Source organism: Giraffa tippelskirchi, chromosome 7 (genome assembly GCF_054371585.1).
Source record: "Giraffa tippelskirchi isolate mGirTip1 chromosome 7, T2T-mGirTip1v1.2.pri, whole genome shotgun sequence".
In the NCBI taxonomy this organism is placed as follows: domain Eukaryota; kingdom Metazoa; phylum Chordata; class Mammalia; order Artiodactyla; family Giraffidae; genus Giraffa; species Giraffa tippelskirchi.
Window position 1 is genome coordinate 145304728 of NC_137281.1, and position 27899 is coordinate 145332626.

The 27899-nt window shown below is 44.6% G+C and overlaps 2 protein-coding genes across 14 annotated transcripts; one reads left to right on the forward strand and one right to left on the reverse strand.

Moving 5' to 3' along the window:
* Positions 1-338: 338 nt before the first annotated feature.
* Positions 339-14193, reverse strand: FAM161B (FAM161 centrosomal protein B). 4 transcript variants are annotated; one of them, XR_014059260.1, is made up of 9 exons: positions 14108-14193; positions 10240-10559; positions 8731-9281; positions 6553-6899; positions 5966-6093; positions 3993-4161; positions 3680-3779; positions 2229-2354; positions 339-1553 (listed from the first exon to the last, which is right to left on the reverse strand). XR_014059260.1 is itself a non-coding variant. In XM_081509062.1 (9 exons), exons 1-9 carry the CDS (start codon positions 14159-14161, stop codon positions 1545-1547), a joined length of 1800 nt encoding a protein of 599 aa, XP_081365188.1. In that variant the 5' UTR covers positions 14162-14193; the 3' UTR covers positions 339-1544. The 4 variants fall into 4 exon arrangements, 2 of the variants coding, with proteins under 2 accessions (XP_081365188.1, XP_081365187.1); XR_014059259.1 differs by having other exon boundaries at positions 2212-2354; XM_081509062.1 differs by having other exon boundaries at positions 3997-4161.
* Positions 14194-14470: 277 nt separating this feature from the next.
* COQ6 (coenzyme Q6, monooxygenase) lies at positions 14471-27875 on the forward strand. Of its 10 annotated transcripts, none has more exons than XR_014059264.1 (12): positions 14471-14658; positions 20473-20607; positions 21969-22027; positions 22334-22457; positions 24176-24306; positions 25010-25117; positions 25208-25270; positions 25463-25570; positions 26577-26779; positions 26863-26970; positions 27137-27303; positions 27739-27875. XR_014059264.1 is itself a non-coding variant. In XM_081509095.1 (12 exons), exons 3-12 carry the CDS (start codon positions 21998-22000, stop codon positions 27766-27768), a joined length of 1080 nt encoding a protein of 359 aa, XP_081365221.1. In that variant the 5' UTR covers positions 14471-14658; positions 20473-21835; positions 21969-21997; the 3' UTR covers positions 27769-27875. The 10 variants fall into 10 exon arrangements, 9 of the variants coding, with proteins under 9 accessions (XP_081365221.1, XP_081365213.1, XP_081365214.1 ...); XM_081509095.1 differs by having other exon boundaries at positions 20473-21835; positions 26855-26970; XM_081509087.1 differs by having other exon boundaries at positions 26855-26970.
* The last annotated feature ends 24 nt before the right edge of the window (positions 27876-27899 follow it).

Below are 27899 nucleotides of genomic sequence, written 5' to 3' on the forward strand. Positions count from 1 at the left end.
TTCCCTTAGGAGTCCATGCAGGTAAAACTGAACTCAGAAGTCTTGGGGCACATCACACGAGCATCTTCATTTCCAACCAACAAACCCAGATGGTAGTTTAAATTAGAGTATCACTCTTGTCAACACCAAAAGGACCATGTTTGAGTTTGGAAAAATGGCAGTAATAACAGATATTCTTGAATCTTTCCAGAAAGGTAGTTTTAAAAACATGATCAAAGTTCTCCTGTTAGAGCAGGCACTCTTGCTATCATCCTGTCTTTATAGTTACTGAGAGAGAATATCTAATTATTATTGCTGAGAAGAAAAGCATCCAAAGATCACCTACTAGGAGGACGTCATGGCTGTCAGAAGAAGTTTCAAATTTATTAAAATGAACTGCATGCTGTCACAGTACATACATGCACACAGAGGCACATTCTGAGCAGATACAGCAAAGAATTAACTGCTGTTTTTATTAAATAATTACAGTGATAGTTCTTAGTTTGTTAATGACATGCATAATTACCCTGAGTTCATACTTCTATTTTTAAAATGCCAGTTTTATACTAGAACTTACACTTATTTTTATACTAGAACAGTGATCTTCAACCAAGGACATTTTCCCACCCAGGGGACTTTTCGCAATATCTGGAGACATTTTTGGTTGTCAAAACTGAGGAGAGGGATGCTACTGGCATCTAGTGAGTACAGGCCAGGAGTGCTGCTAAACAGTCTACAGTGTGTGGCTCCCTCGCCCACAAGTGTCATCTGGCCCAAAATGTCAATAGTGTTGAGACTGAGAAACCCTGTATTTTGGGTTGCAAAGGTGTCATCCCCCATGGGCTAAATCTGATACACAAATGTGAATTGTTTTGCCCATGCATTATTCCCAAATATTTTTTTTTTTTTTTTGGCTGGTCCGTGCAGCTTGTGGGACCTTAATTCCCTAACCAGGGAATGAATCCGCACCTTGGCAGTGAAAGCAGAGTCCTAACCACTGGACAACCAGGGGAGTCTCAGTAATTTTTAAATTAGTTGCCAACATGCAGATTCTGGTTTCTGTTGAAAATGTGGTTTATCTGGCAATTCTAGGCCTATAGTCCAGCAGGACAGTACTCTCCCGTCTCTTTGTCTATCTCGGGCTGTCTTACAGCCAGCCCATACGACCCATTTGTTTCTTGACCAGGAAGGCTTACACCTTTTTTCTGTACATATGCTTAAGTGTGAGACACAAAGAAAGACTCGTTCATCAGCTCTGATCTCTGCATCTTGAACTTCTCACTTTGATTTATCTTGGACCATTCTCTGTTACCTACTTTTCTTTCCCCCATTCTCCAGAAGTAACCATGACTCAAAATCCAAGTTTTGCCTGCCTTGACTCAACCCCAAGTTTGCTGCTTGATATTATTCAAAAACAGTATTGTAAGTATCCTTATTAAGCAAGTGTTCTGAGATTATCTGGTAATTCGTGAGACAGCTCCTCCAGTTCTTTCTTGGGGTTTGAAAGCTGTCCCAGAGATTCTTCTAAATCCTGCTGTGGATTCCTGATGCCAAGTTTTGTAGTTTCATGAGTGCTGCAGAATAAATTGAAGCATTATACAGTTTTAAATTTTAAAGGAACCATCATGTAAGGCTTAAGCATGGTTTCAACATTATCATTATTCTGTATGGGATAGAAAGGAAAACTGAGATAGGAATTAGGGGAAGGGCTGCTAGGACTTAACAAAATTTGAGAGTAATGGAAATACTGTTTTTTCCCTTTGACTTAGATGGTATCAATGGAGGAGGTGGTACTGAGTTACTTTTAAAAATGCTAGATTTGAACAAGCCATGGTGACCATGCTGAAGGGAAAAGAAGGGCTTTGATCAAGATATTACAGCTTTTATTGTGGCTCTATAAAGGTTTCTACCTTCACTTGTCAAAGAGTGTAATTTAACATTTAATAGGAAGTAAAAATATACATAATTTTTCTTCAAAAGTGAAGGCATTGGACTGGAATTGGAAAAATGATCAGTTTCAAATTGAAGGAATCTAGACCTAATATACAATGGTTATATTTTATTCACAACTGCACTACGCACCAAATTTAAATGTGTTAGTTGGAGATCCCTGGTTTAGTATTATTATAAGTATACGATTGTGACCTCAGAATATGAGTGAGTGTTCTAAAGCTTCCTCCCAGCAGCACTGCTAGAGATGCAGCTTGCGAGCTGCAGGATGATCCCAATCACCTGGGACAATCACCGACCTCCCACTGCTCCTTCCTCTGTAGAGCCTGGCTGCCCTGACCCTTGTTCCTCACAAAGTCTTCATCCAGCCCAGCCTGCTTCAGGGTGTCTCGATAGCGCTGTTCTGCTTCCTTCCTGGCAAGGTCCTGTGGAATGGAAATGAATCTGCTGTAGCTGAATTACCAGATTAATTCTAAATTGCCTGCTTAATCTGTATGCTTATAATATTTCTTTCCCACCCCATCACCCCACCATTAATGCTGTACACAGATTTGTATGAAAATTACTTAGAGCTTTGTTTTCAAGCTTCAAAGTACATAGGAACTACCTGAAGATCGGATTAAAATGCAGATACTCATTTGGTAGTTCCCAGGTGGGGCCTGCAATTCTGTATTTCTAATACTCTTAGGAGATGCCAATTGCTGTTTTGGGAACCACACCTTTGTCAGCCAAGGATTCAGATTTTTGGAAGACCAAGTGAGACAACAATGAAAAAGATGGACTAAAAACATTTAAGATTCAAAAGCAACCAAACCATCGCCAGAACACTTACATACAACAAACTGAATTAGAATAAGCTGCACTAGTAACATTCTTAATGGGATGGATGGTCTGTACGTAGACCAGAAAAGGGTTATTATTTTAAGTGATATTTTTCCCAGAGTAGTGAAAGATCTTTTGAGATCTGAGAGTGAGCTTTCTAGGAAAAAGCAAACATAAAGAGCAAAAGTCATTATGAGAAATTTTTACTTAGGAATCTAAGTTGCTAAGTAAATCCAAGACAATCCAGTATGTGTGTGAGTGTGTGTATGTGTAATATGTAGGGAGCTGTGGAGGACAGGACCCAGGAAATGCCTCAGTAACACACTGATAATGCCCAGCATTTGGAACCAGGTCATTAGGGAATGCCAACTTCTGTTTGAAACTTTGGAGAGGAGAGAGATCTACAGGGCCTGGTGTAAAAGTCCAGAGAACATCTTAAAGTGAATCTGGCAGTCAGAAAGCCACTTAACCTGGAAGAGGCCTTGTGGGATGCTTGCGAGTATCCCAACCCCTGAGGACCTATAAATGTGCCACAGCTCTAGAGGCTGGGGATGCCCAGGGCACCAGCACTACAGGAGGAGAGATGACATTAGCAAGTTAGAGATACTTGAACAGAGCCAGACTGTCAATTGTATGTCTAGGATATAACCTCCATTCTGATTCACACTGTAAACTAGACTATAGTTAGAAAACCTCAGGAAGTGAAATATCCCTTTATAGATGCCTTTGGAATCCAGTCTTGGATGAAATCAGTACAGTGTTCACCAATGCACTACTTACTTTGGGAAAGATAGTAGTAATAAAATAAGCCAAATTTAGAATCTTTCTGAGCCTAAGGGAAGTGTTTAATACCCAGATATTAAACTGTTTGAAAATTTCTAAGAGCCGTCTCATCCAAGACAGAAAATGAATGATACTTTAGATTTACCTTGGTAACTTGTTCGAAGAGATACGGCCGCCTTTGTATTCTTTTCTTCATTTCCTCCAATTCTTTCTTATATTCTTTTGCTCTTTTACGGTCCTTGTTCCTGGAATTAACAAGACTTTTAGAGTGAATTCCAGGTTTTTCCAATCTGGAATACCTTAATTCCAGTTAAGTGGAATAACTCCCATAGACACTGGAAATTCCTAACTGTGCCTGGTAAAATTCTTGACTATGATTACAGGAGCCTATTGTAATAACCCCATTTTCAAGGCAAGTGGCTCCCAAGATAGTTATCCCTTTGACACATAGAGAACACTGACCGATTCTCTTTCAGCTTTGCTTTGAACACCTCCTCCAGGCTTTTATGAGGATCCATGGCTTTTGCACGCAAGGTGACAGATTTAGATATTGCCTGACACTTCTTTTTGTGCATCTCCAACCACTGAGTACTTTGATCTGCTTTGTCCTTTTTCTCAAGTGAACATCTAAAGGGAAGAGGCAAGAAAGAAACACAGATGACCAACCTGGGTATACTTTAAAGCAATCTTAGTAACCTCCCTGGAAAGTTAGTTGGTTTTTTCTATGAACAGGTGAGTAATTTACCACACTGGGATTTCAGAAAGAATAAGATTCTGAGGTTAAATGCACTGGCAGATGAAGCCTTTCCAGCACCATGGACAGTTTCTATCCTAGGAGAAGTTCATTAATTGAACTGGAAAACATGAGATAAAATACTCTTACACTCAGGCTTCCTGCTATCTGGAAACAGTAATACTAATAACCACCATTTGCTGAGTTACCTACACTGACCCAGTAAGTACTTTATAGCCATTAGCTTTTGTAATCCTAACAGCTGCCATCTGAGGTAAGGACAGTAAATCTTGTTTATAGGCAACAAGACTGGGCCTCAAGGAGGGTAAGCTACTCGCTCAAAGCTATCCAGCATGCAAGTGAAAGCCAAAGTTAGAACCAGGATGTCTGACTCCCAAGCCTCTGCCCTTGACAACTGTGCTGTAAACGGTAGCTTGGAAGGTGCCTGAGTTCATGGTCCTTTGGGAATACATATCTGCGTTTCCACAGAGACTGGAAATGGGTCTCCCTCAATGCACAGACAATTTGAGGTCAACTTGCAGCATTTAGTTTGTGTAAATATCACTACAAGGTACTACGGAGAATTCTACCAAAAAAGTTAAGACTCTTGCAGTTGGATGTTTATATTCAAATGGACATACTAGGAAGGAGGGCAGGGAAGTTTCATCTGCTAATCTGTCAAACTCCCTATTGCCAGAACACAGATGTGGACATCCTCTGCAGGTGGGCCACCCTCTGGTTCATGAGACCTATCGTAGTGAGACCTCAGAATACTGATGGACTGAGCCTTGATTTAGCAGCTCTGACTGAAATTTGAGCAAGAAGGGAGTATCCTTTGGATTCTAAATACATTTCTAAAAGCAGCCAAGTAGGTTCTGTGCACTCCTGTGAGCCCCACAGGAAGGCACTGAGATGCCAGTCCTCCCAGGGTTAAGCCACCTATTACACTATGACCGTTTCTGCTGTCTTCAGCTCAGAGGCCTGTGGAGGAACTCCTGCTGGGGGCACTGGCTGGATGAGAACACTACCAGGACAGAGTCAGGTCAATCAAAGAGCTAAAAATAAGGAGGCTCCTGTTTCCCAACTGACTTATAATAGTTCCCTAAGATGAATCAGAAAATCTCAAATCTCTGCCATAGATTCCTCCTCTTCTTTGTGGCAGGGTCACACACACAGGTTCAGGCTTCTCTGAATTCCTGTTCCTGTTGCTTCCTCTTTCACCAATGGATCTCCATCTGTTTGGAAACTTCTTTCTTTCCAGCCTTTGTCTGGCTGACTCCTCATTCTTCAGGTTTCACCTTAGACATCTATTACAAGAGACCTAGGCTGCCCAGTGCCCCTACAGTTCCCCCATATTCCCCCATCATTATACTACTCACAAGATATAATAGTTGCTTCTTTGCTTTTCTGTATTTCAGACTAGATATTTTAAACTATAGGTTCCATAAGGTATCTCCAGCTTTATCACTGTGCCCAGCACAAAGTAAGTCCCTCAAGGGTACTGGTTGAGTGATGGCTAGGCATTCTGCAGCACTCAGTGTGTGACGGTCACATGAATTCCTGTCCTGATCAGAGGCTCCCCTTCCACCCCTTTCTCAGTCTCTCTGATAGCAGGAGAGGAGGCTCGGCAGACAGGTGCGTTCCAGCATCTGGCCCGATATCTGAGCACCATGAGCCTCGTGCAGCCTGACTACTCACCGGACCGCAGATTCCCGCTTCCTGGTGGCGTCTGTGATATGTACGGGGAGGGTGTTGGCAGAGAGGGAAGCAAGGCCATTCAGAGAATGACTCCTCTGCAGGCGTGTGGCGGGTGGCTGTGGAGATTCCTAGAAGAAACAAAGGCTGATATTGGTGGGACAGCATGTGCAGTTAATTTCTGTCTTCACTAGGATTCAACTGCAGTGAAGGACTAGTCAGAGTCTTCATTTCTTTCTTGGGATTAAAACAAGGGTAATGAGATCTAAGGGCCAAGACTTGGATATCAATCCCAAAATTTTTAATTAGATGAGAAGAATTCTTTGGAATTGGTACTGGGACATGGCTAACGGATCCCAACTCCCTGGCTTCCAGACTTGCTTGGACTTCTTTCTGCTAAGTCCCTCTACCGAGAGAGAGGGAAGGAAAGTATTCTTGTGCTCTTAAATTTTTAGGGTCTGTGAATCTGCTTACAGCTGAGCCAGTGTATTTTTTTAAACAATAGAAAAATGTGAGAAGTGCCTTCCATTGAAACTTGGGCCCTCCTGTATTTTGGGCCTTGATCCTGGCCCTCCTGCCTGGGCTCTCACCTTTCTCCCTTCAGAGACAGCGACATCACAGGGCCTCCGAGTGTGACACAGGCTGGCGGTTCTCAGCAAGAAGGGCTTGCTGCGTGTTGCCTCCCGGGTGTCTCTTTTCTCGGCGGCTCGCTTCTGGAAGGCCTTGTAAAGTCCTTCATAATCAGGGACGGCAGGATTCACCCGAGGCTGGAATCCAAAGTCAGTGTGCAGAAACCCAAGCTTTTCCTCCCGGGTCCGTGTGGCTGTTCGAGGCTGTGGCTCAGCCTGGCTACTGGAGGGGGCAATGGGGGAAGAGGCCTTCTGAAGCATGTCTAGGGCTCTCATGTGGATGCGAATTTTCCTAAGAAGCTCAGCTTCTGTGGAAAAGAAGTCAGGGTGGCAATGGATGAGAAGGGACCAAGCTTCATACCAAAAGGTTTGGAGAGATTTCCTTCTTAAACACTCGCAATGATGGAGTAACGAGGCTGGAACCGTGATTAACTTTCCAGGGATTTTGCAAGCCAGTTGGCACCATGTGGAAAGCTTGAAATTGGCCAGGATAGGAGTATTTATTCCATGAAAATGGCAAACACTACAACTTCCTTTTTTTTCTCTTTTTTTTTCTCAAGAGTGCCCTAATGAATGTTGACTAGGACATTATTGCTATGTCCCAATCAAGCTGCAGAAGCAGCTACCATTTACACTTACTGAGCACTTTCTACAGGGCCTCCAATCAAGCTGCAGAAGCAGCTACCATTTACACTTACTGAGCACTTTCTACAGTGCCTCCTTCAGAGATGAAGCAGGAGGGATGGGCCAGGCCCCGGTTCCTCTCCCAGGTCTCCCTTCTTGGGCAGAGGCCCCACTGTCCACTCAGCTGCCCAAGCCCACATCACTCTTGCTGCCTCCTCTCATTTCAGTCAGTCACAGGTTCTGCCGTCTCCTCCTCTTTAACCTCTCTCTGGGCCAGGCTCTTTTTGTCCTCTCTGCTTCATAATTTCTCAGTTGAGTCACTGAAATAGGCTTCTGTAGATCACAATCCCTCTGGACTCGCCCATCCCCCTTTATTATCCCCAGAGCAGAGTGAGCTTTCTGAACTGTGTATCTGACCACGAGCCACCCTAAAACCCTTCAGTTGGGACTTCCCTGATGGTCAGGTGGCTAAGACTCCATGCTCCCAGTGCAGGAGGCCCAGGTTCAATCTAGGTAACAGATCTAGGTCATGGAACTAGATCCCACATGCCGCAATGAAGACCCTGCACTGCCAAATAAATGAATAAATCTGAAAAACAAAACAAAACCCAACCCCTTCAGTGTCTCCCTGCTGCCCTTGGGATGAAGGCCAAACTCCCTCCCGCGGCCTACAAGGCCCCAGGCCTGGCTTGTGCCTGTCTGTCCCACCCCTCTCTCCTTTCTCTTTCCCCTCTATCTTTCCATGCCTTGAATGTGCTCAGCTTTCTTAACCTTCAGTGCTATTGTCTCTTCCTGATACACTCTTCATTCCTTTTCTCCTAATTCCCCACGACTCTTCCTTCAGGGTCAGCCCCTGCGCTCACTTTTCTCTGGGGACCTTCCCTCACTGTTCCCACGCCTCACCACACTCTTAAGTCAGGTCCCTCTGTTACATGTTCCACAGGATCCCCCAGGCTTCCCCCTTTATCCCCTGCAAGTGACTCGTCAACATTTGTAATGATTTGTCTGTCTCCCTCCCTTTTCCACAAACTCCACATCTGTTTCTTCACACCTGGGTTGTGGCACATGTTACTGAATGAGTGAATAAAGCCAGAGTCCTTTAACTGAGCTTTGCTTCTTGAAATAAGTACCTCACAAGAGGTGGGAGGGGGCTTTTCCTTAGGGGCAGCTAGCTAGGGGTGGTACTGGGCTAGACTGGTCCCGGGACATCTCAGTGGTTCTCTCCTCCGGCGCCTGTGCTGCCGCAGAGGTTTTGGCATCCACTCACTGAGACAGACGAGGTCATCAGGATGAACCTGGGGCCTCCCACCCCTCTGCCGACCAGGCACCCCCACTGTACCGGCGGACCCAACCCTACCGGTGGCCTGGGCCTGCAATGAGCAAGGTCTCTGGCGGGTCCACCCCCGAACAGCCCATCTCCAAGTCAGACTGACCCCTGAGCCCAATTCACTCCCCCACAGCACCAGCTGGGCACCTCCGGGCGGGTGGGGGCCTGGAGGTTAAGGATGTCTTTACCCTGGAGTTTGTCCCCGAGGGCTGGCTCCAAAATGGACTTGGGGATCCTCCTGGTGGCCTTCTGCTTGGGGACTTTGGCTGTAGTGGCGGTGGCCAGGTCCCTCTGTGGAGCAGCTTGCTTTCTCCGCTCCTCCTTCTCCAGGAAGCTGAAGGGCTTCAAGGAAGAGAGGAGCAGCTCCTTCCTCTTCCGGATCCCCGCCCGCCTGCGCGCCTCGTTGCGCTCCATGACCTCCTGGTAGAGGGGCAGGTAGACGTGGGCGGGCACAGGCTGGGCCCGGAACTGCCGGTGGCACTCGGCCTCCTCCCGGCCCTGCTTCTCGGCCTGCAGTCTCTCGGGCTCAAAGGAGGCAGGGGAGGCCAGCCACTGCACCTTCTTCCGGGCTTCGCGCAGCGTCATGCGGAACGGCTGAGGGACGGTGATGGAGGACGCCCAGGAGCTGATGCTTCTATGCCGGGAGGGAGGCCTGGAGCCGGATGGTGGCTGCGGCTGAGCCTTGGGAGTATGGGAGGGCAGGGTGCCCCAGGAGCTGCAGCGCCTCACGGAGCCACACCTGGAGGGCAGAGCAGCTGTGTGCGTGGAGGGCAGGGCGGCCAGGACGCCCGGCTCCTCCAGGGTCCTCCACCTCCCCCCCCACCGCCCCCCACTTCCAGCAGGTCACACCTAATTTCTCAGCCTCACGTCACAGCCCCACAGGCATCTGGTTTGGTGGCTGGTGGTTTTAGTCGGTAAGTCATGTCTGACTCCTATGACCCCATGGACTGTAGCCCACCAGGCTCCTCTGTCCATCGGATTCTCCAGGCAAGAATACTGGAGTGGGTTGCCATTTCTTTCTCCAGGGGATCTTCCCAACCCAGGAATCGAACCCGGGTCTCCTGCATTGCAGGCAGATGACTTACTGACTGCCTCTAGGCATGCCTTTTTCTCAACCGGGCCTCTCTCCTTCCCAAAGGCCAACCCAGCAGCCCTAGGAAGGAAGTCTCTTCTTAGAACTGATCTAAGAATTTTCCACTTTGCACTCTAATCTTTTCATTTGGTAGAGAGAAGAGGGCAGTGACGAGGAGGAGGGCTTTAGAGTCAGGCCCAGGTTCAAAACTTGCTTCAAACAATTACCAGCTGTGTGACCTCCAGCAAGGTTCAATTCCCTCATCTGCAGAATGGCCAAAATGATATCTGCTTGCAGGATTATTGGAAGGAGAAAAGAAATATTACAAGAGATAAGGTATAAAGGCATAGAGCAGGGCTTGGCAAGGTAAATGGACCTTGGTGCCATTCTCAAGGAGGTAACATATTTGGGAAAGGCATCTCTTTAATCGATCCCAAAGCCTCAGGTGACTAAGGGTTACCCAGCATGATTAAGGACTGCTGGGTAGGAATCAGAACACATTTGGCTGATGTTGAGCTGGAGCCTGGGTAAGTGGCACTTGCAGAAGGAGGTCTTTGTTTTACTGAGGAGGAAGATGAGGCCTAGAGTCACAATGTAACTTGGCCAGAGCTGTGCACTGCCTTACCTCTCAGATGGGGGGTACTGCACCTGTGGCTTCCCCCTGCCTTTTTCTTGGAAGAAATGCTCCAGGTCCTCATCCTCTTCAGAGAGGCTCTCATCACTGTCTGGGTCAGACAGATAAAGGGATTCCAACAGGCACCACCTGTCTTTCTGCCTCAGTGCCTTCAGAGTCTCAAAAAAGCTCCCAGTTGAGTCAGAAGTAGCGTCTGTCTCCTCCTCTGCACTGAGGAACTCATTGAGTTTGCCGGCCCTGGGCAAAACCAGCGCATCCCCGCGCAGCTCCTCATCTGCGTCTGTGTCTGAGGAGGATTTGGGGGAAAGTATCTAAAACGAAATAGAATAGACTGTGGGTCAAACTATGATTTCAACACGTAACTATTAATTTCACGTTAATAAATCTATATATTAGGGACTGGGGCAGGGGACCAAGAAAAATGTGTTACTTGCTTTAAAGAAATTTCACGTCTCAGGATATAGGCTGTGCTTGGTTGGAGGGCAGGAAAGGGAAGCAGAGCTGAAGGTGGTTCATACAGTGTGGTGAGGATTTGTGGAGTACCTACCTTCACCATGCACCGCTGCACTCCAGGAATCCCACCTGTGACCTTGGCCACACTCTGGGACCTGCCCTTTGGGAGTTTTACCTACTAGTTGCCAATCTCCCTTTTCCTGCTTCCTCTGTCTACACCTCTGCTTTTCTCATATGCTAATTCCCACCCTCTTACTGCTGCTGCTGCTAAGTCGCTTCAGTCATGTCCGACTCTGTGCGACCCCACAGACGGCAGCCCACCAGGCTCCCCCGTCCCTGGGATTCTCCAGGCAAGAATACTGGAGTGGGTTGCCATTTCCTTCTCCAGTGCATGAAAGGGAAAAGTGAAAGTGAAGTCTCTCAGTCATGTCCGACTCCTAGCGACCCCATGGACTGTAGCCTACCAGGCTCCTCTGTCCATGGGATTTTCCAGGCAAGAGTAGTGGAGTGGGGTGCCATTGCCTTCTCCCACCCTCTTACTAGGAATGAGTAATTAACAGGAGAGACAGTGGTTTAGCTGAAAGAGTCCTGCTGCTGCTGCTGCTAAGTCACGTCAGTCGTGTCCGACTCTTAGCGACCCCATGGACTGCAGCCTACCAGGCTTCTCTGTCCATGGGATTTTCCAGGCAAGAGTACTGGAGTGGGTCACCAGTGCCTTCTCCGGAAAGAGTCCTAGAAAGTGGGAAATCTAACTGGGCTTAAACACTCCTTTCATTCAGAAAATATTTACTGGTGTCTACTGTGCAACTCTGGGAAAGATTGAAGGCAGTAGGAGAAGGGGACAACAGAGGATGAGATGGATGGATGGCATCACTGACGTGATGGACATGAGTTTGAGTAGGCTCTGGGAGTTGGTGATGGACAGGGAAGCCTGGCATGCTGCAGTCCATGGGATTGCAAAGAGTCAAACACGACTGAGTGGCTGAACTGAATGTGCGTTGGGCACTGGGTTGAGAACAAGACAAATAAGGTCCCTACTCTCATGAAGCTTACATCCTAGTGAAGGGAGGAAGACAATGTAAGATGGTAATAATTCAATAAAAGCCACAAAACTGTGATTGACTGATGGAGTGGCTATGGGAAGCTTCTCTGTTGATAAAAGTCCATCAGATAAAGACCACTAGGAATATACCTGTAATCAGAACTAGGTTTATTAACTTGTTACAGAATACCTTCTGAAGGGGCTTCCCAGGTGGTGCTAGTGGGAAAGAATCAGCCTGCCAATGCTGGAGACGTAAGAGACGTGGGTTCGATCCCTGGGTCAGGAAGATCCCCTGGAGGAGGGCATGGCAACCCACTCTAGTATTCTTGCCTGGAGAATGCCATGGATGGAGGAGCCCGGTGACCTATGGTCCATAGCGTCGTAAAGAGTTGGACACAACTGAAGCAGCTTAGCACACACTTTGGGGAATTAGGAAACTTGGTTGAGGCGGGAGTTGAGGGCTTTTTCTAGGGTTGGTTTATCCTGAATGATTCTGAGGAGGGTTAGGGGAAGCAGGGATCAACTCTGGATGGATGCTGTCATGAAGAGCGCAGTTTAGTAAGTGGGTGAATGAGCCATTTTTATTCAAAAGGTGGCAAGAACAAAGTAGGGCTGGGTAAGCAGTTGATAAGTAAGCATAATCATTTAGAAGTATGGGGTATTAGTGTTTTGCAGGTACAGTGTGGCCCTGTGAGAAATACTGATGTCTGCTGATCTTGCTGCTGGCCTTATCTGGATCTGTTACAGTCTGAGTTGTACTTTCTCAGTCCTGGGATGATTTTTACTTTCTCACTGTGGAGGACTTTCAGGTTGACACCTGATTGGTGAGAAAAATGTCAGACTTGCCAAGACGTGGGGAAAGAGGGTTTGGGGTTCAAAAAAAAGACCAAGTGCAAAGGCCTTGAGGCAGGGACCTGAGGCCGGAACAAATGACTCTTGGAGAGGTAGAAAGAGGGTCAGTGTGGTTGGAGGACAGTAGCAGAGAAATCCTTAGAGAGGCAGGCTGGGGCCATGATGGGGTGGCACAGTTGACTGGCTGCAGCTGGGGGAAGGGCAGCTTCTGGCCTCCAAGTGACCCCTGGTGATGGCTGAACTGGGTGCTCAAAGATCTGGCTCTCATACTGAAAGAGAACACTGGATTTTGAGTCAAAGGTATGTGTGCCCTAGCCCTCATTTTGCTACTGAAGAGCATGTGCTGCTGCTGCTGCTGCTAAGTCGCTTCAGTCGTGTCTGACTCTGTGCGACCCCATAGATGGAAGCCCACCAGGCTCCCCTGTCCCTGGGATTCTCCAGGCAAGAATACTGGAGTGGGTTACCATTTCCTTCTCCAATGCATGAAAGTGAAAAGTGAAAGTGAAGTCGCTCAGTCGTGTCCGACTCCTAGCGACCCCATGGACTGCAGCCTACCAGGCTCCTCTGTCCATGGGATTTTCCAGGCAAGAGTACTGGAGTGGGGTGCCGTTGCCTTCTCTGAAGAGCATGTAACTTTAGGAAAATTCTTTTCTAAAAAACGACTTTATTGATAGAATTCATACAACTCAGTGTACAATTCAGTGGATTTCAGTATATTCAGTTGTGCAACCATCACCACAGTGAATTTTTCATCAACTCTCAAAACACCTCATTCCATTTAGCAGTCACTTCCTATTTTCCCTAACCCATCCCCACTCCTCAAGCCCTGAGACCACCAATTTGCTTTCTGTCTCTGAATTTGGAGAGCTTCCCTGAAAGCTCAGTTGGTAAAGAATCCGCCTGCAATGCAAGAGACCCCGGTTCAGTTCCTGGGTCGGGAAGATCTCCTGAAGAAGGGATAGGCTACCCACTCCAGTATTCTTGGGCTTCTCTTGTGGCTCAGCTGGTAAAGAATCCGTCTGCAATGCGGGAGACCTGGGTTTGATCCCTGGGTTGGGAAGGTCCCCTGGAGAAGGGAAAGGCTACCCACTCCAGTATTCTGGCCTGGAGAATTCCATGGACTTGGGGTTGTAAAGAGTCGGACACGACTGTGCTACTTTCACTTCACTTCACTTCTGAAATTTGGGGGCAAATTTCTTAATCTCTCTGTGCCTGTTTTCTCTTCTACAATACAAAATAGAGACAACAATCCTGGAGATGGTTGAAACGATAAGCGAAAACTGAGGGTCACTTCTACGATTCTATGAAGAGCCTGACGCAAGGCGCAAGCGGTTCAAGTCCCGGAGTTAAGAGCCCGCCTTCGCGTCTGCAAACACTGCGGGTTAGCATCCCACGCCCTGGTGACACGCCCCGGTCGTCTGTCTCCAAGGCAACGTTCCAAACAGCTCCCTCTCTCAGGGTTTCCTTTCCGGGGTGCAGACGTGATCCCTCTCCTTCTTTTTCTCCCCTCACCTGATGGCTCCACTGAGCGCCGCCAGAGGCTCCTGCAGACCTCCCCACGGTCATCTCCTTAGCCCGGTAGAGAGACGAACGGCGGTGACAGCGGCGGTGAAGACGCAAGCGACGCGGCTCAGGTTCCGCCCCTTTCTAGCGTGGGTCTCTGATTGGCTCCCAGGCCGGATACATTCCCCTCTCCAGGCAGCCTCTCCTCTATCCCGCCCAGGCAGGGAGGGCTCGCTTTCTGATTGGCCTAGTCTTTTCGCATTTTGTACTTCCGGTTTTAAGATCGTAGCTCTGGCGGCCGGTGATTGGATGGCTCGCCTCCGGAAGTGCTACCTCAGGCAGGCCTGTTAGTTAAGTTCAGTTCAGTCGCTCAGATACGGCGCAGGTCAGCGCCATGGCGGCCCAACTGCCTAGGGTCCGGTGGGGCGCTGTCTTTGCCGCTGCCCAGAGGGGCCCGCGGGTCTCCTGCCGGAGGTGGGCTGGCGCCTCGGCGGACAACGTGTACGATGTGGTGGTGTCAGGGGGAGGCCTGGTAGGCGCCGCTATGGCTTGTGCCTTAGGTAAGCGCATCTCCAGGCCGATATTTGTGGGGACGAGGCCGTGAAGGAACGATGAGGAGTGTGGGAGCCCTGGCACTGTTTGCCTAAAGCCTGAGTGTTGCACATCTTGTGGTCCATTCCCCGCTTAGAGGAACCGCAGGACCCCGGGGGCAAAAACGTTTGTTCCTTCAGGATTCCGAAGGGTCAAAAGTGGGAGGGACCGTAAGAGTCTTCTAACACGTGGGGGCACAGACCCGCCCAGGGTTATTTCGGTCTGGACACCGAAGTCATCCGGCAGTTGTCTACTGAGCTAGGTTAGGCGGTTTTCTTGTTGATGTTTTTTAGACCGCTTCATTGAGATATAGTTGACATACCATAAACTTCACCCACTTAAAAGCATAGAATGTAATGATTATTAGTTTATTCGTAGAGCTGTGCAGCCATTGCCACAATGAATCTTAGAACATTTTTATCAACCCCCCAAAGAAACCCAAACCCGTTAGTAGTCACTGCCCATGCAGCCCACCCTCTCCCCCATCTCCTCCACCCTAGTACCCTAGGCAACCACTAATGTACTTTTTCATCTCTATAGATTGGCTTTTTCTGGACTTTTTCATACAGTGGAATCTGCTAAATGTTTTCAGGAATCATCCAGGTTGTAGCATATGCCAGTGTGTGTGTGCTCAGTCGCCTCCTAGTCTTTGTGACTCCATGAACTGTCGCTTGCCAGGCTCCTCTGTCCATGGGATTTTCCTGGCAGGAATGCTGGAGTGGGTCGCCATGCCCTCCTCCAGTGGATCTTCCAACCCAGGGATCGAACCCGAGTCTCCTGCATTGCAGGTAGATTCTTTGCCGCTGAGCCACAGGGGAAGCCCAGCATGTGCCAGTACTTTGTTTCTTTTTATTGCCAAATAATAAATAATATTTTGGGTGCATATATATAGCATATTTTGTTTATTCATTCACCAAGTTATAGACATTTGAGTTGTTTTCACTTTGGAGCTATAACAAATAATGCTACTAATCATTTCTCGTACATGCTTTTGTTTGTGTAAACATGTATTTTTGGTTATCTTGAATATATTCTTAGAAGTAGATTCTTAGAAGTGGTAAACTCTGCTTAACTTTTGAAGAACTACCAGTGTTCTAGAGCGGCTGCACCATTTTAAATTCCCACCAGCAATAAATGAGAGGTCTCATTTCTTCACATCCTGGATGGCACTGTATTGTCTTTTTGTTACAAGTTATAATAGTGTGAGGTAACATCTCCTGGTTTTGATTTGTATTTCCCTAGTGACTAATGATGATGAATATTCTTTCATGTGTTTATTGGTTATTTGTGTATCTTTGGAGAAATGTCTGTTCAGAACCTTTGCCCACTTCTAAATTGGACTATTTGTCTTTTTATTATTGAGTTGTGTTTTTTATATTGGATTGGCCAAAAAGTTCGTTTAGGGTTTTCCGTAACATCTTATGGAAAAACCTGAACGATTCTTTTGGCCAAGCCAGTATATTCTGAGTATGAGCCCCTTATCAGATAAATGATTTGCAGATGTGTTCTCCCATTTTGTGAATTGTTTTCTGACTTTCTTGATGGTGTCCTTGGAGGCACAGAGGTTTTTAATTTTGATGAAGTCCAGTTTATCAATCTCTTACCACTTTTACTTTTGGTATCATGTCTAAGAAATCATTATCTAACCTCAAATCAGGAAGATTAGCTCCTGTGTTTTCATCTATGAGTTTTATAGTTTTAGTTGTTACATTTCAGCCTGTGATCTACTTTGAGTCCAACCTTTGCTTTTCCACTTATAATTTAGACTGCTCTTACCTTATGAAGTAGATATTTTCACCTTTTATATGAAGAAACTTGCTTAGCAAGGTTAAGTAATGACCAGTCTCACACCAGGCAGAGACGGAATTTGAACCTAGGCTAACAAATTCTTTTGCTTTTAACAATTGTACAGTGACTTTCAGAAATTGGATTTGAGTTTTCTGGCTTCAATGGTGGCTCAGACGGTAAAGAAACTGCCTGCAGTGTAGAAGACCTAGGCTTGATTCCTATGTCGGGAAGATCCCCTGGAGAAGGAAATGGCAACCCACTCCAGTATTCTTGCCTGGAGAATTCATGGATAGAGGAGCCTGGCGGGCTATAGTCCATAGGATCACAAAGAATCAGACACGACTGAACAACTAACACTTTCATTTTTCGATAGTGAGAAAGTCTTTGTTGATTTCAGCGTGGGGTGATAGTCACATTTTCCCTGGGAAGTGGGGAAGTTTCCTCTTCTAGGCGACTGGTGGCAAACAGTGCTTTATATAAGCTAATGGGCTTGAGTCTCAAAATCATTTTATAAAATACAATTATCAGCACTTGCTATAGGCTTCTTTTAAAAATATCTTGTGTGTATATATATATATATATACTTTTTTTTCTATATGTATATACATGCTAGATTCTAAACTCCATATATATATAAACTTCATATATATACTCTAAACATGTATATATATATGTATATATATATGTACACATACTAAATTCTAAATCTAGTATATATATATATATACTTTTTTTTTCTGTGCCAAGCAGCTTGTGTAATCTTAGATCCCAACCAAAGGTTGACACCTGGGCCTGGCAGTGAGAACACCAAGTCCTAACTGTTGGACTGCCAGGGGATTCCCTATATTCCCACAGTTTGAGAATAAGAAACAGAGAAGAGCTTAATTGTCTTGTAGTGATTTTTACCTATTAACTTTTTATACAATTTTGTATAATATGTACTTGAAAAGTTTTTTAGTCTTACTGAGTTTTTGCTAATTTCATTACTATTTGGTGTTGTGCTATTTTCTTTGTTTAGCTTTTTTTCTTTCCTGTTTTGTTCTTTTTCTCACCCCATTTGCCCATATCCCAAGGACGCAAAGTTTTTAAAAGCGTAGAGAATTCTGTATTGTAATTGTTCATTTTTCTGTTTTTTTTTCTATAGAAGTATAAATTCTTTAATTCAAGACTGACTTTAAGCAGATACTTGCACAACAATCTTCTGTGTAAGTTTACAAAAGAGAGGTCATAGGCTGAGTACACCAGGTTATGAGTCACTGCCTCTACGTAAGTCAAACCTATCAAGCATAGGTTTTCCCTAAAAAATTCACACACCAGCTAATTTCCTGTTTTAAAAGCTCAGAGAAAATACTGAATGTTAAAACATGAAAATTGAAGCTTGATGGGAGATTTGTAAGTCTTTGGTACAATTTATTCAGTGAGCAAGCCTCTACTTTTTTCATATAAAATATGAAGAGAGTAAGGAGACTCTGTCCTTGGGCAGGTCCTGCTGAGTCAAATAAACAACCTGCTTGAGATTTTGTGCTTGCTAGTGTCTCCCCTTGATCATCATGGCCTGTATCCCCCAAAATATTCTTCTTTAATAGTTTATATGGTGATCAACTTTTACATTTTGACATCCACTTAATCTTGGATAGCTGCTTTAAAAGTGAAAATTTTCTGTGGCCTCTTCACATTTCCCTATAGACCAGTTTATGTTTTCCTTGATTCTTTTCTTCTTTAAACTCACATTAATTTATGTTTTAGGCTTGAAATGTCTATTTCCCTCTCAACATTGTTACTTGTAAATGATATTCTCCAGTAATTTTTTTCCAAGAGAGTTTCCTAAAATATGATATTAAATAGCTAAAAATACTGAAAAATAAAGTATTGAACCTGACTATTTTATGTGGTTGGAGATCTAATTTTTTTTGACCAAAGGAAATTTATAAAGTACATAATGTTGTGTATGCATTTGTGGGTGATGAAAGCTAGAAACTGAGAGCTGGGATTAAAATCCAGAGTTTCTGATTTTCATTTCCAGTCCAATGATTTTTTTAAATAAGAAGGAAACTTCCTTTAAAGGAAGTTAAATGATGAAGTGACATGTCTCTATGTGAGATTGCATGTATTTAAATCCTCGGTCTTTTCTCTAATTCTATCTGGGTAGAATTGTATAAATTACTTACAATTTCTGTACATTGATTTTTCTCACCTCTAAAATTAAGACAGAATAGCTTTTTATTCTTCATAAAATTGTAGTATTGATTATATTAGAAGATACTATAGTAAACCATATATAATTGCACCAGGCATATAGGAGTTAATAAACAGCAGTGATGATAATGATAATAGTGATTCTATGGAACTTTGCTTTTAGATATGCAGGAAAAAGTAAACTATTAATATAATAATCTTGTTATTCATAAAGGTGACAAATTATTATGGCACTAGGTTGTCATTTGATAAAACTAACTTGGATTCTTTATAGAGTGAAATGATTTCAAGGTTAAAATTTAGATATTCACCTGTAATTCATAATTTCATTTAATTCAATCAACAACTAAGTCATACATGTTTATGCTTTAACTATAATGATATTAGAGCCTAAAATATGTATTTTTATTATTTTTTTCTATTTCTGTTCCCCTGGACAAGTATGGGATGGAAATCTGACTCTTCTCCTAAATGTTTCCTGGTCTGTCATTGAACAAAAATGGCTGTTAAGACACTGAGTATCTCTTTGTGGATTGAGGAGATAACAGTATATACTGCTGGGGACATTATCGCAATAAGAAAAGAATTCTTGGCGCCCAAGGAGTTTAGAATCTAGCAAAGGAGAACGATCTGTAAATAACGAACAGAAAGATGATTAAAATGAAAGCTACCCTAGAGGAACAAGGAACTGACCTCTCCTGGGGGCTGCGGTGTGCGGGCACGGTATGAAGAACACTGCTGTGGAGGCGAGGCTTCAGCGAGTAGGCTCCGCAGGGAGCAGGTGGCGGGGGTGTCCGGTGGGGGAGCGGCTACTGTTAGATCAAGGCCGGGAGAGGTGATGGGCAAGAAACCACCCCTGTGCTGAGCGCGGCCATGGCCGGGGCTCTCGTCCTTCAGAGCAGAACCGCTGCCGCACGCCAGGGGGCGCCATGCCGACCTGGTGGGTTCAGCGCTACTCACTTCCTTTCCCACTGGAGCTGCCCTTGATTTTCACCCTTTATTTGTTGTATGTTACAAAAGTATTTTGTTTTTTTTCTCATTTACATTCCAAAACAAAAAGAGGGGTCACGGTTTTGGGGGTTTCCCTGACCATTACTAAGTAAAACCTGCAGTGTTTCTTCTCTCCGGTAATTCCATCACAGCTGTGTTCTCCTTTCTTGGTAGCAGCAACTCACTGCTTATCTTTTTCCCTGTATCTTTTTATGAGGCAATGTGGAGGGTCTTGTGTCTGTGCCAGTCACCCAGTACCAAAGTCTCCATGTCCTCTTTTTATTTCACTATACAGATGTTTTAGGACCAGAGTTTTCGGCACCACTGGTGTATTTTTTTGGCTCTCTTTTCTTTTACAAGCTCTTTTATCTTTGACTTAATCTTGAGGCCACAGGGAATTTTGTTTGTTAGCTCTATTTTTCTATTTAACAGGATTTGCAATTTTTAGTGACTTAATACTTTTAAGGTTGTAACTATCTGGTATCTAAATACTGCAGCCTTCCTTCCTTTTTCTTTTCTAGGGCATTCTATTCCCTTGTTACAGGTTATGCTGTTATTCTTTGCACATAGCAGGAGTTGGTCTGGAGAGTTCTTACTGCCACGAGCAGGATGTTTTACATGACTGAAAAGGTGCTGGATGTTACTGCTTAGGACTCTGTATGGTGTTCCCTTTTTATGTGTCCTTTAAGAAATTTGTATCCTAAGCACTAAGGAATTAGTTAATATGTACTTCTCTTGGAAATGAGAAAGAGAATAAATTGATTTTTCTAAAATGATATAACATTTTGTTTCTTCTTTTTTTATTTTAGGACATGATATTCACTTTTGTGACAAGAAAATCCTGTTGTTAGAAGCAGGTCCAAAGAAAGTACTGGGGAAATTGCCAGAAACTTACAGCAACAGGGTCAGCTCCATCTCCCCTGGCTCTGCAACCCTTCTCAGTAGTGAGTAGCAGATCCTCTGTCATAGTGCCAGCCTCATGTCTTTGACTTTCCAGGATGTCCCGTAGGGCAGAGTCAGCAGGGACCCTGGCAAGGAGGGAGCTCACCGAAATGCCTGGGAGAGGAGGGTGGGGTTGGTAAGTCTAGTACATAGCTGAAGATCCCAAGAATTGTTCATATGTCAACTTCCAGTCTGAGGAAGACTACCTGCATACATGTGGGTCCATGTAGACATCATTTGTGATGTTGGGTCATTATAAATTGGTAGAATTGAAACTATATGAACTAATTGTGACCCTTCACTTAGTAACAGCATCCTCTTTATTCCCAGAGTCAGCCTTCTGTGGGGCTGGGGAGCCTAAATGCTAAATGCTTTTAGGGTGTAGATGGACGTGTGCACAGTTAGCACATTGTCTTCAGGTCTCTGCCAGATGTTACTCCCTCAAGCCAGCTTATGTGGAACCATCCCATCTAACATGAGACTCTTGCATCATTCTCTAGCCCCTTATACTGCTTTATTTTTCTTTATGACACTTAGTACCTGATATTATGGTTTTTTTTTTTTTTTTTGGTCTATCTCTCCAGCTAGAATGTCAGCTGCTGAAGGGCTGAGATTTGTCTGGTTTCCCACTTTGTGCTCAGTACCTAGAAATGTATCTGGCACATAGTAAGTGCTCAGTAAATATCTCAATGAATGAATTGCTTTGGTTCTCTAGATTTAAACAAAAAATTGTCTTTATCCAGGGAGTTTGTAACTTCAGTGGGCTTCCCTGGTGCCTCAGACAGTAAAGAATCCGCCTGCAGTGAGGGAGACCTGGGTTCAGTCCTTGGGAAGATTCCCCTGAAGAAGGGGATGGCAGTCCACTTCAGTATTCTTGCCTGAGAATTTCATGGACAGAGGAGCCTGATGGGCTAAAGTCCATGGGGTCACAAAGAGTCAGACACAAGGGACTGAGTGACTAACACTTGGTAACCTCAGTAGGATGATTTTTGTAACACTTTTCTTGTAACTCAGTAGGATTTTGTAACTCAGTAGGATGACTTTGTAACACTTAGTAACCTTAGTAGGATGGTGAAGAGAAAGTACCATATGGATTTAATCTCCTTTATTGTTTCTCCCTCTTAATGTGATTTGACCTTTGATCATGAAAGCTGGGTCTTTCTTCATGCTGTGGAATCAGAACTGGGGAACAGAGTAGCTTAGCTCCTAGCACCAAACAGGGTAGAAGTGGTGAGTATTTCTTTATAATTGAATACTGAAAACAATCTCTCACTCAGCAAGAAGGAGGGACAAAGGGAGACCCAGGAGGGATATAGGTCCCATGAGATTGCTCTGGTCTATATGTAGCTCTTTTTTCTCGTAGGTTTTGGTGCCTGGGACCACATCTGCAACATGAGATACAGAGCCTTTCGGCGCATGCAGGTGCCTCCTTTATCACTTTTGGCAAAATATCTCGGTCTGTCTTGAGTTAAAATAATAGAGTACGCATTCTCCAGGTTTTCTGTAAATGTGGGAAGAATTCAGGCAGAGTTTACACTCTGTCTCAGGAAGTAGGAGGGAAGCATTTCACAAGAGAATTTTCTTCTTACCGTACATCTCCTGCCAGAGGGACTGACACCTTGGGGTTTTTCTGCTTCAGTCCCTTGGGAAAGCAGTGCTCAGTGTCTGATTAGAGTAACACCTCCTTTTCCTTGGGTTGTAATACATGCTTTCCCTTTGTGTTTCCAGGTGTGGGATGCCTGCTCAGAGGCCCTGATAATGTTCGATAAGGATAATTTAGATGACATGGGCTATGTAGTGGAGAACGATGTCATCATGCATGCTCTCACTAAGCAGCTGGAGGCTGTGTCAGGTGAGGCCCCTGACTCTTCCATCTTCCAGTCACTCTTTGGAAGGAGAACTTGGAATTATTCTGGGACTTCCTGGAAGGATCCCTCCTACAGATACTGATGTTCACCATAAAGAAACCCTCTGAGAGTTATTTCAGAGTTGTTCTTTCTCTCTTTTTTTTAAAACAGCTTTACTCAGATATAACTTACATACCAGTAAGTGTACACCCATTTTAAGTGTACAATTCAGTGACTTTCTGTTTTTCAGAATTTGCCTCTTCTGGACATTTCATTTAAGTAGAATTATACAATGTGTATTTTTTTGTGTCTGACTTCTCCCTGAATATATTTTTGAGATTTATTCACACTATAGCATGTACTCCAGTCTTGTGTGGATATATCACACTTTGTTTATCCATCCATCAGATGATGGACATTGGGTTGTTTCCACTTTTTAGTGGTTGTGAATACAGCTAGGAACATTTATGTACAAGTTTTTGTGTGGATATATGTTTTATTTCTTCTGGGTGGATACTTAGGACTAGAATTGCTGGGTCATGTAATAATTCTATGTTTAACATTTTCATAAATTGCCAAACTTGAAAGAGGCTGCACCATGTCACTTTACCACCAACAATTTTAAGGGTTCCAATTTCTCCACCCCTTGCCAACACTTATTCCCCTTAGCATTTTTTTTTTTTAATAGCCATCCTAGTAACTGTGAGGTGGTATCTCGTAGTTTCGATTGTATTTACCTGATGACTAACAATGTTGAGTGTCTTTTCAGATGCTTGTTGGCTATTTGCTGGTTTTTTTTTTCAGAGAAGTGTCTATGCAAAATCTTTTGCCCATTTAGAACTAGATTGTCTTTATTTTTTTAGTTATAAGGGTTCTTTGTGTAGTCTGGGTATAAATTCCCTTTATATATATATATATGTATATATATATATGTTTTATAGATATTTCAGGGTTCTGGAGGGAGAAAAATTGGAAGCAACTTAAACTTAAATGCTTTTTGATATGAGATAATGATTCATCCATGAAATAAACTTCCATGTAGCTTTTAAAGATAACTTAGATCTAATAGTCACTTAGAAACATGTCCCACAATATACTGGTGAAAAAAAGTCTGTGTTGTATGATCCCACTGTGTATGTGTGTGTGAGGGGGAATGATGTGTGTGCATGTACAAACATAGGAAATTACCTGGAAAGCAATAGAACAAAGCTTTAACTGTAGCTATATCTGAGTGGTATGATTAAAGGTGATTCCCCCCCCAAACCTTTATTTGTAGTTCAGACTTTTACACAAAGTAAAAGTAATAAACATATAATTTTTATGATCAGAAAAGTAACATGTCTTCCAGGGGGAAGGAAAACCTTATGAAATTCAGAACTTGTTTGAACCTGTGGTATTCCCCACTCTGTTTGCTCTGAAGGCACATGTGCATTCATTTGGGCATAGAGTGAAACTAGCGGAGCAGGAGTGTGGGGGGAAAAAAGAGTGCCCAGTCAGGTCACACACTGATTGATCCCTGTGGCCTCTGTCTTTTTTTAGCTCTTTGACCATAACATTGATCACATGGGTTATTTTTTTAGGTCTTTACCTTTCTTATTTAGGAGTCAATGATAAGATAAAGATAAGCTGTCTTGAGACCTTGCTTTATTTAGTTACTTAGTTTTTTCCTCAGTCTGTGGGCCAACTGTCTAATGTTTTGTTTTCTCTCTTCTGACCTCCCTAGACCGAGTGACCGTTCTCTACAAGAGCAAAGCAGTCAGCTATACCTGGCCTTATCCATTTTCCATGGCAGACTCCAGCCCTTGGGTTCATATTACCCTAGGTGATGGCAGAACCCTCCAGACCAAATTGTTGGTAGTTGAAGATTCTTATTTTGCCAGGGGTCTTGCATAGCCACATCTTATTAGAGTCTGTGGTCTCTCGTTTTAGATCTTAGCTATAGTTGAAGTTGATTTGAGGCAAAGCTTTTGGCTATAAGGACCTGGACCCACTGAGACAGCTCCAGTTAGGATGCCCTATTGTAAGTGCTGTACAGGAGGCAATCTCTAGGACCGTCATATGTCTTGAAATAAAGGATAGCTGGCCTTACAGGGACAGGAATTAGAGGGTCAGAAAATGAGCCCTTTCCCTGCCTCTCAGGAATCCTGTAGTCACTCATCTTGCATCTCCCATTTTTTTTCTTTCTTTCTGTGCTCATCAGCTTCCCCTTTTACATGGCAGCCATTCTCAACCTTACATCAGGACTGTTCGGCTCCATTGTCTGCCTTACTGCTTTCTAGTTCAGTATGAAGAGACTTTGGCTGAGTTTAACCTATGGCTGGCCCTTCTTGGGTCAGATGTCCAGCTGTGGTCTGTTCATTGAAGCTGGGATCGCTTATGTAGGGCTTCTCCTCTAGGGGCTGGGAGTGAGGCAGGCGTGATAAAGAGTTGCCTGCCCCAGATGGGCTTGCCAACAGTTGGAACTAGAGAAAACTTTTTAGGAGGCAGGGACAACCTTCTGGAATAGTTTTGTTAATTAAGAGGTTGGCAGACTCAGCAGGCTCTTGTCTGCACGCAGATTGGTGCAGATGGTCACAACTCAGGAGTGCGGCAGGCTGCAGGAATCCGGAATGTCAGCTGGAACTATGACCAATCCGCTGTCGTGGCTACTCTGCATTTATCGGAGGTAAGATCCTGAGCCCACCATTGGGGGCCCTGCTCATGCCTAACTGGTACCGGGTACTTCTGACAGGGACTCTTCTCCTGTGTGTTGTAGGCCACTGAAAACAATGTAGCTTGGCAGAGATTTCTCCCCTCTGGGCCCATTGCTCTGCTTCCGGTAAGAAGTCCTTCTGGCTCATCTTCTTAAACATGTCAACCCTTCTCCTTTTCAAACCTCACTCCACTCAGCCTTTTGCTGGTTGCGAGGACTATGCCCAGACTAGCTTTGTTACCCCTTATCGTCTCTCGTGCCTGAGAGCTCTTAGGAACCGAAGTGTCAGCCCTTGGCATTGATGTTCTTTCTACACAGCTCTCAGACACTTTGAGTTCCTTGGTTTGGTCCACGTCCCATGAACATGCAGCAGAGCTGGTCAGCATGGAGGAGGAGGAGTTTGTGGATGCCATTAACTCTGCCTTTGTGAGTATCACCTGCCAATGATGTGTTGTGGGGATAGATACAGAAAGGTGGTTTTGAGTAAGAAGAAAGGAACAATCACTGCCCCTTTGGACTTGTACCACTTGATCTGGATTACATGGGGGAGAGGCTTCAGGAAAATGTAAAACAACAGAAATTGGCTTGTATGCCCTTCTGAGGGTTGTGGACTGCTGCTCTGCTGACTGAAACAGATGCCTGGGTGGAGGTTACTTGGATAAGTAACTTTTTTTGAAGCGATAATACTTTGATAATTTTTAACAGAAGCCAGCAAGAACCAAAGGAACTAAATGTACTCAAGGGGCTTCCAAGATAAATGATGACCCTTTCTGGGTCACTTAGTGTATGTTCCTGGCATAAGGCCTTTGCCGTACATTCATTCAGCAAGTTATGAGTGCTGCTATGAAGATGGCGCTGGAGTTAGACAAGTGAGATATAGTCCCTGCTTTCAGGAAACTCAAAGTCAAATGAGGGAGGACACAGAGATGAGTTTGCGTCCAGTGGTAGAGTTTGCATAGGATACTATACTGTGGCACTTGGAGGAGAATGACAGACACAGAGGATGGTTTGGAGGGAGGTTTACAAAGCGATGATAGCTTCTGGATGCTGCTACGTGTTACCCTGGTGAACTAGAATTGAGGGGACATTCTACGCAGACGGGTGTGTGGAATCAAGAGCATGCTGTAGAGCGAGCTACTTTGTAGCTGGCAGGTGCATTTTGAGGGTTAAGAATGGTGGAAGATGAAACTCAGAGGTAGGCAGGGGCAGCTCATGAGCAGTTTGGCTTGATCCTACAGCTTGTGGGGAGTGATGGGGAATTGCATTTTGCATTCGTTTGAGGGGCTTGTCACTTGTAGTTTGAATCTGTTAGGTGTGTTAGGTACCACTGCCCATGGCTTTGGTTATAAAATGGTTGCCTTGTTGAATGTTTTAATTTCCCGCTGGAATCACTGATGAATTTTCACTTTGTTTTGTGGTTGATACTTCTCAGTGGAGTGATGTGAACCACACAGACTTCATCGACTCAGCTGGCTCCCTGCTGCAGTCCGCGGTTGCCTTTCTGAAGCCCACTAGAGTCTCAGCTCGCCAGCTGCCCCCCAGTGTAGCCAGGGTGGACGCCAAAAGCCGAGTCCTGTTTCCTCTTGGGTTGGGACATGCTGCCGAGTACGTGCGGCCTCGGCTGGCCCTCATTGGGTAAGACGGTAACAGCAGAACCGCTCCCTTTTCCCTCTGGCTGGAGGCCACACCTGAACTCTGCTTTATTCTTAGAGATGCAGCCCACAGGGTCCATCCACTTGCAGGACAAGGTGTCAACATGGGCTTTGGGGATATCTCCAGCTTGCTCCATCACCTCATTACTGCAGCCTTCAATGGCAAAGACTTAGGTAAGGATTCATGTACCTTGGAGAAGTATCCCGAGCTCATGTAATATGGGAAGATCAGGAAAATGGCTCCTCAGGAGCCAGATGTAGTGGGCATAAATGCATCTGGTTTGCTAGGAAAGAAAACAGCACTATAGAATTGGGAAGTAACCTTGCCTTTTCCCTCCAGGCTCCATGAGCCACCTCACAAGTTATGAAACAGACCGACAGCGTCACAACACCGCTCTTCTGGCTGCTACGGACCTACTGAAAAGGCTCTATTCCACCAGGGCCACCCCCCTCGTGCTGCTCAGGACCTGGGGCTTGCAGGCGACAAATGCAGTGTCTCCACTCAAAGTAAGAGAGCTCTCCCAGATCTCTAAGAGTCTTGCTCACTGAGGAATGACTCAGCCAATGACTCTTTTAATTTCTTTGAATTAATTTTCTTGGCTGTTAAATTATGATCTTTATCTGAATACCTTCCCCAGTGGTAATGAGCAGAAATGTCCCTGCTGGGCTTTTTGGTACTAGCCCACATGGAAGCAGTAACTTTATATAAAATAGTGAATAGGGGCTCTTAAAGATGCTTAAATTCCTTTTGCTGCTGTCCAGCTTCTTCTCTGAGAAACCTCCGTTAAAAGTTACTTTGGAGGGACTTCGAAGGAGAATCTGTCTGGAACTTCCGCCAATTTTTGCTTCAATCACTTTAAATATTTTAAAGTATTATCTTCACCTGCCTTCATACCTTAAAATGTCAAGAGTATCACTCACTTGATTTCATTTTATCTCTAGGAACAGATTATGGCCTTTGCAAGCAAATGAATACTCTTCTTCTGGAGATTATGTTGATGAAAAATGAATATAGAACATCTTTTTCCAAGACCATCACGTCGTTTCAAAATTTAATAAATTTACATTAGAATTCTGCAGTCTCTTTTTCTGCTCTGCTTAAT